General features: G+C 39.5%; 1 protein-coding gene across 11 annotated transcripts in view; it reads left to right on the forward strand.

The window, feature by feature from the left end:
• Positions 1-3513, forward strand: part of LOC121318871 (protein prune homolog 2-like) — a 67306-nt gene extending 63793 nt beyond the window's left edge. For 6 of the 11 annotated variants that reach the window (XM_041256054.1, XM_041256044.1, XM_041256072.1 and 3 more), the window contains one exon: positions 3257-3512. In XM_041256054.1, the coding sequence (XP_041111988.1) occupies positions 3257-3290 (34 nt within the window). In that variant the 3' untranslated portion in view covers positions 3291-3512. Of the gene's footprint in view, positions 1-3256 lie in introns of all 11 variants that reach the window. The other 5 variants (XM_041256027.1, XM_041256107.1, XM_041256017.1 and 2 more) reach the window with 1 other exon arrangement.
• Positions 3514-12695: the final 9182 nt, after the last annotated feature.

Genomic DNA, 12695 nt, shown 5'->3' on the forward strand with positions numbered 1-12695 from the left:
TTAACTAAATCATTAAAACAATTACAATTAAACCCCATAACACCCAAATGTGCATTCTCACAAGGTTTTTAGCAGGGAAGGATTTTACCCCCCTCCCTGGTACCTTACAATATATATACACACACACACACACACACTGGCTGTTTCTTTGTTGCTTTTTTATTTACTTAATTTAGGGTGGGGCCAACACATGACATGCACAAAGCATGTTGTATAGAAATGCATATTAGGGTTTCGACATTTATTCAGATTTCCTGCTTACTTTATAGTGCTTTTGTATTGTTAATGTCAACAGAAATAACTTGTTAGCAACATATCCACAAAGAGACAACTATTTTACTGTATACCAGTGGTTCCTAAACGTAGCACTGGCTTTGAAATGGAAGGTTATATAAGGGTAAGATATTATGTAAGATATTATTATGATAAAGGTAGTACGGGTTAAACAGCAACGTATTGCATAATATTATATAGTCCTGCTTAAAGAAAAGGTTTTGATTGGATTGAAGATGGCGATCTATGTGAAATACTAGTCATACAAATACTTTTTTCTTTTTTTTTCTTTTTTTTATATATTATGAATCAAATACAATGTGGTATTCATATTCTAGACTGGTGTTTTATTAATAAAAAGTCCTAAAGCTTGATGATTTTTTATTTTTTTATCATGTTGTGCAAACAATCAGACTTTATTTTTCATAAGTATTAAAGGGCAAAATCAAGTACTTATTGATGACCTGTATTTTTTTTTTTTGTTATTTCTCTGACATCTACCCATTGCTGTGTAATATGTACTTCCCTTGAAAGAATAGTGTGAATATGCATATTTTTAAATCACTTAAAAATAAATACAGCAAATGTTTGCCTTATTGATGCACTACCTGTTACACAGCATTTAAGAACCAGGCAGCTGGTTTAGTTTGCTTCCAGTAAATGATTGAACACACTGCATGAAGCTGTACGATTCCTTTAAAATGTATTCAACGAACAAAGACACCAGCTGTATCAAAGATCTGAAATGTTTATGCTAAAGATCGCTCTGTCCAGTATAAGAAGGGGACAATTCACATTTCTGTTGTTATTTTTACACTTCTGTATGTTTGTATGTTGTTCTATAATTCAATGATGATGAAAAACGAATGTCTTTGAAAGGTGGTAACAAAATATTCTGCAGTTTAGGATTTACTGTTGTTTTTCAGGTAATTGTTTAAATATTTAGAAACATTTGTTGTATAACTTGAGAAAATGATACATTTTGAATGCGACAACGCTATTTTTTTCTTTCTGCTTTAACAAATAGTATGTTTTATCGTGAAATATCTTGAAATACTTATTTTTATACCATGAAAAAAATACAGCCCTACATATTGATAGCCATCTCATTGTGGTTTCCTCTCAATTTAACTCATGCCATTTGACTCAAACCATTTTAAAAAATATGTAGCAAATCCAAACGTATTCTCAAAGAAATGCAGTTTTTGTATTGACTGAAGTATAGTAAATGGTGAGTTTTGTCAAATTGTTATAATTTGTCCATCACCATATTTTCTTTCTGTTGTCATTTGTGGAGTGGTGTGACATTTAAACTTCCTGTTAGTTGTACAGCTTGACTTGGTCATACAAGTCAGATGGTATCATACATTTAATATATTGCAAATGTAATTAGGAATTTCAGTTGTATGAAGTTGTTGCAGTATATTACCAATATATTACATTTTATTTTGATCAAAATTAATGTAAGTACTCATCAAAAATGGTGAGGTCACTTTAACAAGGGATGAGCTGATAACACTGTGTAACAAAAAAATATTATTTTTTTGTTCCTGGGTAGTAAGTGTTATTTCCTAATTGCTTATGCCTCAAAAGTATAGAAAATGGCCATTATTCCCCACAAACTTTGCTTTTGTGACCAGGACAGTGATATTTCAAAATATCACTATTTCCAATGGGAAAGATGGGCAAATGTGTATCTTTTCGTTCACATAAAGTCAGAAGAAAACAACATATGAATCCAAATTAACATGTATTTATACTAAAGTAATACAAAGATGACTACAAAAGATTTAGAAGTGAGTTGTTTTTCAAGATTTACAATTATACTGTATTTACAGTATAATTATAAATCTCGAAAAACTACTCACTTCTAAATCTTTTGTAGTCATCTTTCCCATTGGAAATAGTGATATTTTGAAATATCACTGTCCTGGTCACAAAAGCAAAGTTTGTGGGGAATAATAGCCATTTTCTATACTTTTGAGGCATAAGCAAATAGGAAATAACACTTACTACCCAGGAACAAAAATTGTGTTACATAGTGTAATTTGTGGTAAAACTGCTACAGGCACTGGTTCTGCAGTGGGACCTCCAGATCTGTGTTGTCTTCCGGCACTGTAGGTCTGGTGGCCTAGCTGTGGATCCGCAGTGCAAAACAACATATGTTGCTATCACACTATGTTATCATAGTCAGATAACAACATATGCACGTCAAGAAAAAGTGCAGCATTGTTTTCAGACTAGAATGTGAAACATTTATCACACCTTTCTTGAGTGAAGTCCTGCTGCTGGAAGGCCAAGCATGCTTTGTATTTTTCTGTAAAACCCATTGCACTGCATCAGTTTGAAGATGCTAAATAAGATCGTGTTATTGTTAAGCATTTCAGCGTGGTATGTACAAAAGCATGATTTACACCCCCCCCCCCCCCCCGCTAAATTATTTCATGTGACTTTAACCAAAAAGTAATGTTTATGCTTAAAAGTGAATTCAGAAAGCTAATCTCCTTTACAGTGGTTGTAGCTAACAGCCACTTTTATTTACACACCAGTCTGAACTATGCAGTTTTGTAACATTCTGTGCTTTCTCCAAAACAACTCCCCATCCCTGGCTATTCTGAGATTGCTTTGGTTTCATTTTTCAATAGAGTGCAGGTACAGCTAAAAAGAGTTTTTACTAAACACTAAACTCAACACTTTAGTAGAAAACAGCACTGTACATTTTACTATTAAAAAACCATTCACTTTTGGTAAAAATACAAAACACATGGGACTCAATTCACTTGTGTCATCATTGTATTTAATGTAAAGTGTATTTATTTCATTTGAGACATATTATTGTCTTCATTAATTATATCCATGTTGTTGGTGTTTCTGATTGAAGATGTATTGTGCTTTCCCACATGAGCTACTTAGATAATACAGTAAATGTCAGTACGCAACATGGTGCCCTTACTAATCATATCTTTTCTTTTCTGTTTTTTAGAGTTGATAAGAACATCCCTCAAAGCAAACCCTAAACTTCCTGTATTCATTATTTCAGAAGATCCAGACGCTGTCTAATCTGCAAGACTATGTGATGTTTACTTGTACAGATAAACCTGTCATGAGATGTTTTAACTTTATATTCCTGATTATTTCTGGTAGAAGAAGAAATTATTGTAGAATTTAGTCCTGCCTTATGCCAATAAGTCATTTTACAGTATTCACAAATATTAGTACACACTTTTTAAATTACTGTAATTGTTTTGCTTATATATATATATATATATATATATATATATATATATATATATATATATATATATATATATATATTATTTTTTTTAATTTTTCATCAGTTTGCAAAGCTGAAGATGAACACACACTACATATAAGAAATCTTGACTTTAGAAAATCACATTTTGCTTTCAGGCAAACATTTTTCTGTTTTTGTTTCTTTAATTTTATTATACAGAGTTGTTTGGTGACTCCTCTGGAAAGGTGTAACTGAGTCAGAATATACAAATAGAAAAAAATAAAATGCATTGTGTTAGAATGACAAAGGGTATTAAAGAAAACATCTGTCAAATTTTATATCACTTTACAGTCAGACACTGCCCTTCAGGAGACTAGTGTATTCATGTCTGGTTTAGTACCTGATTCAGCTCAAGAAAACTCAGGATCATATACATATTCATTATATTCAAGATAAAAAGCATTTGAAATTGCTGAATCAACTTCATCTTTCAGGCTACATAACTGAACCAAGTGAATACACACATGCACCAACTAAACAATGTTTTTTAAGGCTAGGGGGTAATTACATTTAAAACTAAAAGGCTGATGTGCCTCCTGAAACGCTGCAAAAAATGAACTGATTTTCAGTTTGCAATTTCTCTTATGCAGCATCAAATCAAACAATTCATGAAATTTAAAGGTGTCGCAAAATTGGAGTAGAGATTAGTTTTTGGGGTGGGTGGGGCACAAATGTGCCTAATGCAGGTTCTACAACCTGAATGAATGTTTTCAGACCAAATTAAAATGACACCCCCACCCCCTTTGTGCAGTACACACAGTACACAGAATTTCAATTGAATTCACCCGTAGGTTCTCAAAGCTCAAAATAGTCATTTGTGTATTTTGTTCTGAAAGGGAAAACTCCCCCAGTAAAGTTGCTAAACCTGTTTTTTTTTTTTTTGTTGTTTGGTTGGGTTTTTTTTGGTATTTTTTTACTGAAAAAAAGTTAGAGTAAAAAGCTTTCATGAGAATCACTTCAATCCTCAGGAATAAGAGATAGTTAGACAGCTAGATAGATATGATTTTTTATCTGCCACCCAAGACACAATGAAATAGGTGTAGAAAGATTGCAAATGCATATAAATCAGCATATGGTTAAGCTCAGTCGAGAAGCTTTAACTGTATGCAGCAATACATCATAGTGTATATATAGTAAATACAGACTCTGGTCTGATTGATCTGAAAATGATTGACTTGAGGGAAGACTGTTGTTACCGACAGGGCTATAATGCCTGAAACTGCACCCTGGAGGTAACAATAGTCTTCCCGAGGGGCATTTAATTTTCCACTATGGCTGAGTACATATTTAAGATATGAATCAGTCAAGAAAATAAGTGAGGCAAGGTTGGATAGTAAATATGATTATATATGTTGTTTAAGTATAGCTGATACAGCATACATAATATTGACTAATATATTTTGTTTAGATATAGCTGATACAGCATAAGTAAATCAATAAGTAACGGAAAATATTTTTGAAGTTCATACCGCATAGTTATCAGCTCTCCGTGCGGCTTGCTGAGTAGTTTTATGTGGTATGGAATATCACCATGTTAATCTTTAACCAGTGAGAATGCAGCATTTGGTTTTGATAAGTGTTCAAAAATAAAATAAACCTGAAAGCAAATTGTTACAGTAAAATGGTAAAAGCAAGGTTACAATGCATGTACTTAAAAAAATGAAAAACAGTTAAAAAGGGGAGAAATGTGAATTGTTAACAGGTGCAGAGAGCACCCTGCACAGATCTATACAGACCTGCTACTGTATAGGATGAAGACACCTCCAGCTGTCTTTAACCAGAGAAGCCTGTATGTTAAAAAATAAAGACTAAAACTGTTTTAACAGAAGCCCTGTCTGTGTAAGAAGTACTTCTCAACCCAACAAATAAATAAATAAAATAATGTGAGACCCTGTATACATTAAGTTAACATTTAAAAACCTTATTGCATTATTTACGTTTGAATGCACAATCACGTGTAGGGGCCGCATGCACTGCTTCTGAAATGTCTGTGCCAAGTTTCTTTAGTTTAAAACATTAAAACATTGAAAACATTAAATAAAACAATCCTTGACTATCGGCCGCCATATTTTAGACTTGTTACAATGTATTTACTTATTAAAAAGAAAGCAAAAAAAAACATTAAAAAAATAAAATGCTACAAACCTTGTCTGTATCTGAACAAACTGAGAGACAATTGTGCTTGAACAGGACCCTAATGGGCTAAGGCTGTTGTTACGCTTGAGCGAAGATAAGAAATGGGGCTTGTGACAGATCCAATTTGTTTGGTCCCCAAAAGAATGGGGATTTAAATTTTGGAATAAAAAATAAGTAAAAATAAGTTTAGACAGGACTTTTTGTTTTTTGAGGTTTAGTCACCTGTGTCCTGGACTCACGACCTCTATTCAACATGCAGGGCTGATGCTAGGATTCACGGGGCCCTGGTTCAAGAGTGTGAAATAGACCCCCCCCACAAAAAAAAAAACAAAAAAACACCTCAACCTAAAATAAATCTGATTAAGTTTTGTTCCAAAAATGAGTACAAACCAGGTGTGATTTTTGGAGAATTCAACGTCAGTTTATTTAGCTGCACAGGTTTATGTTTCATGATTTCAACTCTTAGCTCACTGGACTGAGGGCAGACAGCATAATGACAGATGAAGGCAGGCATAGCCATGTGAGTGCATCTAATTTGTAAGACTAAAGCGATTTGCGATGTTCTGTACCTGTAAAAGACATTATGCTGATTGTTTCAGTTGTATGTTTAACAGCTACATTTAACGTGTCAGAGATACAGGGAGCTGCGAAAAATGCACGGCTTTGAGAATTGTGAGCGATTCTGGAGAAGGTGAAATATTGCAGTCTAATGGGAAACAGAGCAGGGCAGAGGTAAAGACAGACATGTCGGCTAAAAATGAAAAAAGGTCAGTCAAAATATAGAAAAGGTACGTCAAAGTTTAAACCCTCTGACGTAAAGACTAAGAAGTTTGCAATGTTTTTTTTTTTGGTTATTTTTTGAGCACACGACTAAATATTACAACCAACTTTTAAATATGCAGATGGTTGCAAGGGTCTGATGCCTGATCTGGGCAACATAACGAGAGATGAACAGGCAGGCCATTTTGAAATCTTGCGTTTAGGCTGAAATGCACGAATCATAAATGTCTGTGCAAAGTTTCTTTAGTTTAAAGCTTAAAAACGTCAAAAATAACATGCTACAAACCTTGATTATCGGCTGTTGTATTTTAGACAATGTCCAACTTTGTTACAAGGTATTTACTTAAAATGAAAAACAGTTTTTAAATAAAAAAGGTGTGTGAGCATGGCAAACTGAGAGACAATTGTACATGTGACAGACCCCACTCATGGGTGAAGAGCATGAGATTACACTGGTCTGTGTTGATAGGCTAGAGGTGATAAGTGTCTGGTTGTGTTTTATTTTGAGATGCTTTCCAAGAGTTTGCTTAATTCATCTTGGTAGGATGAGAACAGTTTCTAAGCAGGGAATGGTAAACAGTTTATAAATGAATTTAAACAGTATTGTCTGTGTTGGTGTGTGTGTGTGTGTGTTAAATAACTAAAATCCAGTACTATAAATAGCCCCTCTCAATAATAACATAGAACATTTCTTGTTACACAATATGTCACTTCCCGTAAAAACGTTTTTCATACATAGGGCTGTTATGTCTTTACAGAAAACTGCACAAAAAACCATTGTGCTCAGAATAGTGGGGTGTCTGTTCACCCTGTAGAAAACAAGTGCAGGCCAGCATGCTTACACGGTGCATTTGTAAGAGAAACAGAATGGAGGTTGCAGGCATTAAGACGCAATGGCAAAATGAACTAGTAGAGATGTGCCTGTTTTCAAACTTCAACAATGACTTTAGGTTACGTTTTAGCGTGTATAGCTGTGTTATCTAAGTATGGGCTATCCCTTTGACAAGGCAAGACAGCTAAAGAAGTGAACAGCGCATTTCAAAGCCTCCAACCTCGGCATCCTGTGCTGATATCTCAGGGTTCAGAAAGTTTCACAAGAGAACCACTAATGCAATTGAGATAAACATTTGTTCGGGACTTCTTTAGCACAAGATACATTGAATGTTATCTGTCACATGTTTTTATGAATCTTGCCATGCTGCGTGTAGTCACAAACTGATCATTGTTGTGGAGAGTGGGACTTACACAATTGCTTAAAAACTACAAATTTGGGACTTCTAGTCGATTCTGATTAGTTAAAAAAACGTGGCGGTGCGCCTGTCAAAACCAAATGCTGCATTCTCATTGGTTAAAAATTAGCATGGTGATATCCCATACCGCATATAATTACTTTGCTGACTGCTGCATAATCCCATTTATATCCCGGACATCATATTTGTTTACATCGTCGAATCAGAAAACAGTGACAGTGACATTTTAATCTCCATTTTCTGTTACGCCACAAAATCGGTGTTCAGCCATTTTCTCATGTTGTGAGGTGTGACGATGAAAGGCATTCTTGAAAAGGGGCGGAGCTGTCAGTGATGTGAACCAATCGTGACAGAGGGAGACTATTGCCCGATGGTGTAGATGTTAGGGCAATAGTTCAATCAATTTTTACTCCTATGACAAGGTTTTAACCAATCACAGGCCAGAATTTCCAGCCACTGAGTCATAAAACCGCCATTTAGACTATTATAGAATTTCAACTGAGAGATGTTAAAACTATATTCACATGTGCATGCTTGGTCGGGTATTAAGACATTCTTTCTAATTGCTTCCCCTTCCCTGTCAAGATGCCATGATAACTCTGGCCTTGTGCTTTTCTGCTCCTTGAATGCTTACTGTAAATTTGTCCAGTTGTATCTATGTCTTATAATATTTATTGAAACAGATACTATAACCCTAAACAAAAAATAAATAGATAAAATACAGTACACAGTTGGAGGGTTTGAAGGGTTAGGCTTTAATTAAATCATAAATAGATTCTGAAATATTAAGATTCTGAAAACATAAGTTCATTGCTAAAAAGTGTTGTACAATATATGATTTTTTGTTTATTGGGACATTAAATGTGGTGTTAAACTGATTATTTCGTGTTTGCATTTATATGGTACTGCATATAAATAACTTTGCTACCTTTGTATTTATTTAATATCTATTACAATTATAAATGTATTATCATGTTTACAGTAGTGACTGCACTTGTACAGGGTCTTCTTACATTTCAATTCATTATGGGTGTCATGGTAACCTCTTTGATAAAAGAGAAATGCAAGCATTGGAAAAACTGCACTGTATTTTCCAGTTTCTAATTACAATATCTGGTTCAGATGTCCAGAAGTCATTTTATTAATGGACATTTTAAAGACATTAGCTTTAATTAAGTATTGTAAAGTACCCATAAAAGGGGAAACAGGATTAGGGACCCGCCTGTTCCCAGGGTGGTTCTACATTGACACACACCAGTTGTGTTGGGGGCTGCCTGTAGCGTGTTATGGGGGTCTTGATTGACAAGTTGAGGTCCCTTGGGTGTTTTTCGCAGATTTAATTCCGGGTTTTGATAAGAAGTTGACTCTCATGTGGGAGGTATAAGGGAATGATTAGGGTTAGTCCAGGCAGAGCTGAGTTAATTGCAAGCTTTCCGGTATGCTATTAGAGTGGGCCGGTACAGTGTAAATGCTTAACAGCAATAAATAATTCTTTGTACCTGAGCAATGTGGTCTGAAGTGTCTCTGGGGGGTCAGCCAATGAGGAAAACTAAAGTATGAATGTGACTGTATTACAATGTTAAGATGAATTGTATCTAAATAAAATTGAGTTTCTCCAACAAATCTTAAATTATTGAGAGTCTCCCTACACCCTGGGGAAAAAATGCAACGGAATGCGCATTTTCACAGTAAAATAAATCTTTTTGCATTCATGAAAATAGATGTCGAATGGCTATTCGATGTCACAACTCAACTTCAGGTGTCCAGTGCTGACAAATAGTGGTCAACCACATTTTCAATATTTTAAATTATAAGGAATTAAATTTAATGTTACAATTCAATTCTGGATGGCACTTTAGGTTCAAGTAGATAATTGTTGCTCCCAGGGATAGAGAAGTGACTACAGCATTGGTATTACTCTACACTAATACAAAATACTGCACAATAATGTTATCCCAATTGTTACACGCTAATTGCAGTACCATGGTACCCCATATCAGTACCAGGATAACTTTGAATGTTTTGATCCAAATCTATTGTGTTGCTGTTATGGCAATGCTACTGTTATAGCTAACAGTTATACTGGTTTCTTTAGCATAGTTCTATTGTAATGGTATCCCAATGGCATTTCTTAAACTTTTTATATTAAGACATCCCTGGCTGTTAAGTGAATCGGTTGAAGTGACAAGTTAAAATAGAAGTGAAGGGCCTGTTTAGACGTGACGATATAGCCAGACACAGGAACTTGCAGTTCTATATACTACTTCTTTGTTTATATTTCCAAGATCTTTAACAAAAAATTTAAAACATTACAGACAGAAATTTAATTAAAATGTTACTGATTTTAATTTGACCTAAAAAGTTGATCTTTAGCAAAAGTTCAATAGTCTTTACTAGATAGGACATTACTGCCCTAGTGTGCCTAAATTTTCTTCAAGACTGAAAGCTGGTAGAACAGCTCTTCTGGAAGTGGTGGACAATGGAGTGATGAAGCAGACTCTACTACTCTTCCAGAAGAGGTCAAAGAATGCATCTTCAGTTTGCTAAGCAACTAATTTATTTTAAAAAGTGGTACGAATAAAGGGGGGTTCCTGGCTGTTTTCGCGTGTTAAACAGCATGCCATACCATTCACATTTTTATATGGTAGGGACAACAATAATACTTCTTCATATAACTAGCACAAAAACACAAACAGGTTTCATTCCAAAATTCCCGACTTTGCCCAGGCACATATTTTTAAAAACGTTTTTGTGGTGGTCACAGTTTTAATAAGCTGTTCCCTGACATTGTAAGGAACAAACTTGAATCCAGTGAAGGCTTGCCCAGCCTGGATTTAAGTTTTGTTTTTGCTTTACCCTTGTGCACTTTATTTTTATTTATAATAAAATAGAGATTTTTCAGTCTGTAGAAAAACCAGCACATTTGGTGTCAGAAGTGGGATAGCGCCACCTAGAGGCTCAGAGCAGTATTTATTTATTTTTTTTTTGGAAAAAAAAAATGGGAAAGAAGAGCAGACTTTTGCTGCAGCCACCGCTGGAGGACCCGGCCAGCCTCTTCCCCTGGTGTTCCTGGTGCGGGAAGGAGGACCATCGGGGTGAATGTTCAGGTGGGCCGAGAACAGGAGCCCCTACAACCAGGCCCAGGAAGAGGTGCCTTGTTCACCCCGGGCATCAGGGGCCACCCCACTACCTCCAGCACCACCACCTTCACCAAACTGGTTGATGCACCCTGAGGCAAACCTCGTCCAAAACGCTGTGGCGTCGAAAAGGAGGTTGCCCTCATGGTGGTTAATTACCTGGCGGTAGACATGGGAGATCCACCGGTCACTCCAATAAAGAGATTAGATTAGCCGTCTTCCCAGAGCCAGAGAGGGGTGAGGAGCTGCCGTCGTCCCCAGAGCCAGAGAGGGGTAGGATCAGTGAGAGAGGGGTGAGGAGCGACTGCAAGCCTAGAGTTTTGGGTTACTTAGAGAGGGGTGAGGATTGCCGTCGCTCCCAGAGCCAGAGAGGGGTGTTTTTTCCCAGAGCCAGAGAGGGAGGAGGATCTGCCGTCGCTCCCAGAGCCAGAGAGGGAGGAGGATCTGCTGTCGCTCCCAGAGCCAGAGAGGGAGGAGGATCTGCCGCTCCCAGAGCCAGAGAGGGAGGAGGATCTGCTGTCGCTCCCAGAGCCAGAGAGGGAGGAGGAGCGCTCCCAGAGCCAGAGAGGGAGGAGGATCTGCCGTCGCTCCCAGAGCCAGAGAGGGAGGAGGATCTGCTGTCGCTCCCAGAGCCAGAGAGGGAGGAGGAGCCTCCGTCACTCCCAGAGCCAGAGAGGGAGGAGGATCTGCCGCCGCTCCCAGAGACAGAGAGGGAGGAGGATCTGCTGTCGCTCCCAGAGCCAGAGAGGGAGGAGGATCTGCTGTCGCTCCCAGAGCCAGAGAGGGAGGAGGATCTGCTGTCGCTCCCAGAGCCAGAGAGGGAGGAGGATCTGCTGTCGCTCCCAGAGCCAGAGAGGGGTGAGGAGCTGCCGTCGCTCCCAGAGCCAGAGAGGGGTGAGGAGCTGCCGTCGCTCCCAGAGCCAGAGAGGGGTGAGGAGCCTCCGTCGCTCCCAGAGCCAGAGAGGGGGGAGGAGCTGCCGCCGCTCTCAGAGCCCGAGAGGGAGGAGCCGCCGCCGCTCTCAGAGCCAGAGGGAGCCGCCGGCCGGCCGGAGGCAGGGAGTTAGGTTCAGCTCGGACCCGGCGGCAGCGTCCAGAGGGAGCCGGGCCGCCGCCGCCGCCTCCGCCACCAGAGGGAGCCGGGCCGCCGCCGCCGCCTCCGGCACCAGAGGGAGCCGGGCCGCCGCCGCCGCCTCCGCCACCAGAGGGAGCCGGGCCGCCGCCGCCGCCTCCGCCACCAGAGGGAGCCGGGCCGCCGCCGCCGCCTCCGCCACCAGAGGGAGCCGGGCCGCCGCCGCCGCCTCCGCCACCAGAGGGAGCCGGGCCGCCGTCGCCGCCTCCGACCAGAGGGAGCCGGGCCGCCGCCGCCGCCTCCGCCAGAGGGAGCCGGGCCGCCGCCGCCGCCTGTCTTCCGCCACCAGAGGGAGCCGGGCCGCCGTCGCCGCCTCCGCCACCAGAGGGAGCCGGGCCGCCGTCGCCATGCTACCTTGGATATTCGGGGCCCCCTCAACCAAAGAAGGCTTGGGGGCTCCGACATCAACCCCGCCCACCACCACCCACCATAACAGCCCACCCAAGGGACATAATTGGACTCTTGGGGGGGGGGGGGGAGTTGGCCGATTGCGGCCGGTGTACGTTGTACATGGGGGGAGGTGTGTGGCAGAGCAAAGCTCTGCCCTTTTAAATTGGCAGGGATGGGGTTAACTTCCCCTGCCTGCCTGGGTTTATTATGTTCAGGTGGCTGGGGTTGATTAGTTGATTAGGTTGATTAACGATCAATCAGCGCCCAGCCACCTGATATAAAAGGAGGCCTCTGCTTCTCATTTG

This window comes from Polyodon spathula, chromosome 1, assembly GCF_017654505.1.
Source record: "Polyodon spathula isolate WHYD16114869_AA chromosome 1, ASM1765450v1, whole genome shotgun sequence".
Taxonomy (NCBI): Eukaryota; Metazoa; Chordata; class Actinopteri; order Acipenseriformes; family Polyodontidae; genus Polyodon; species Polyodon spathula.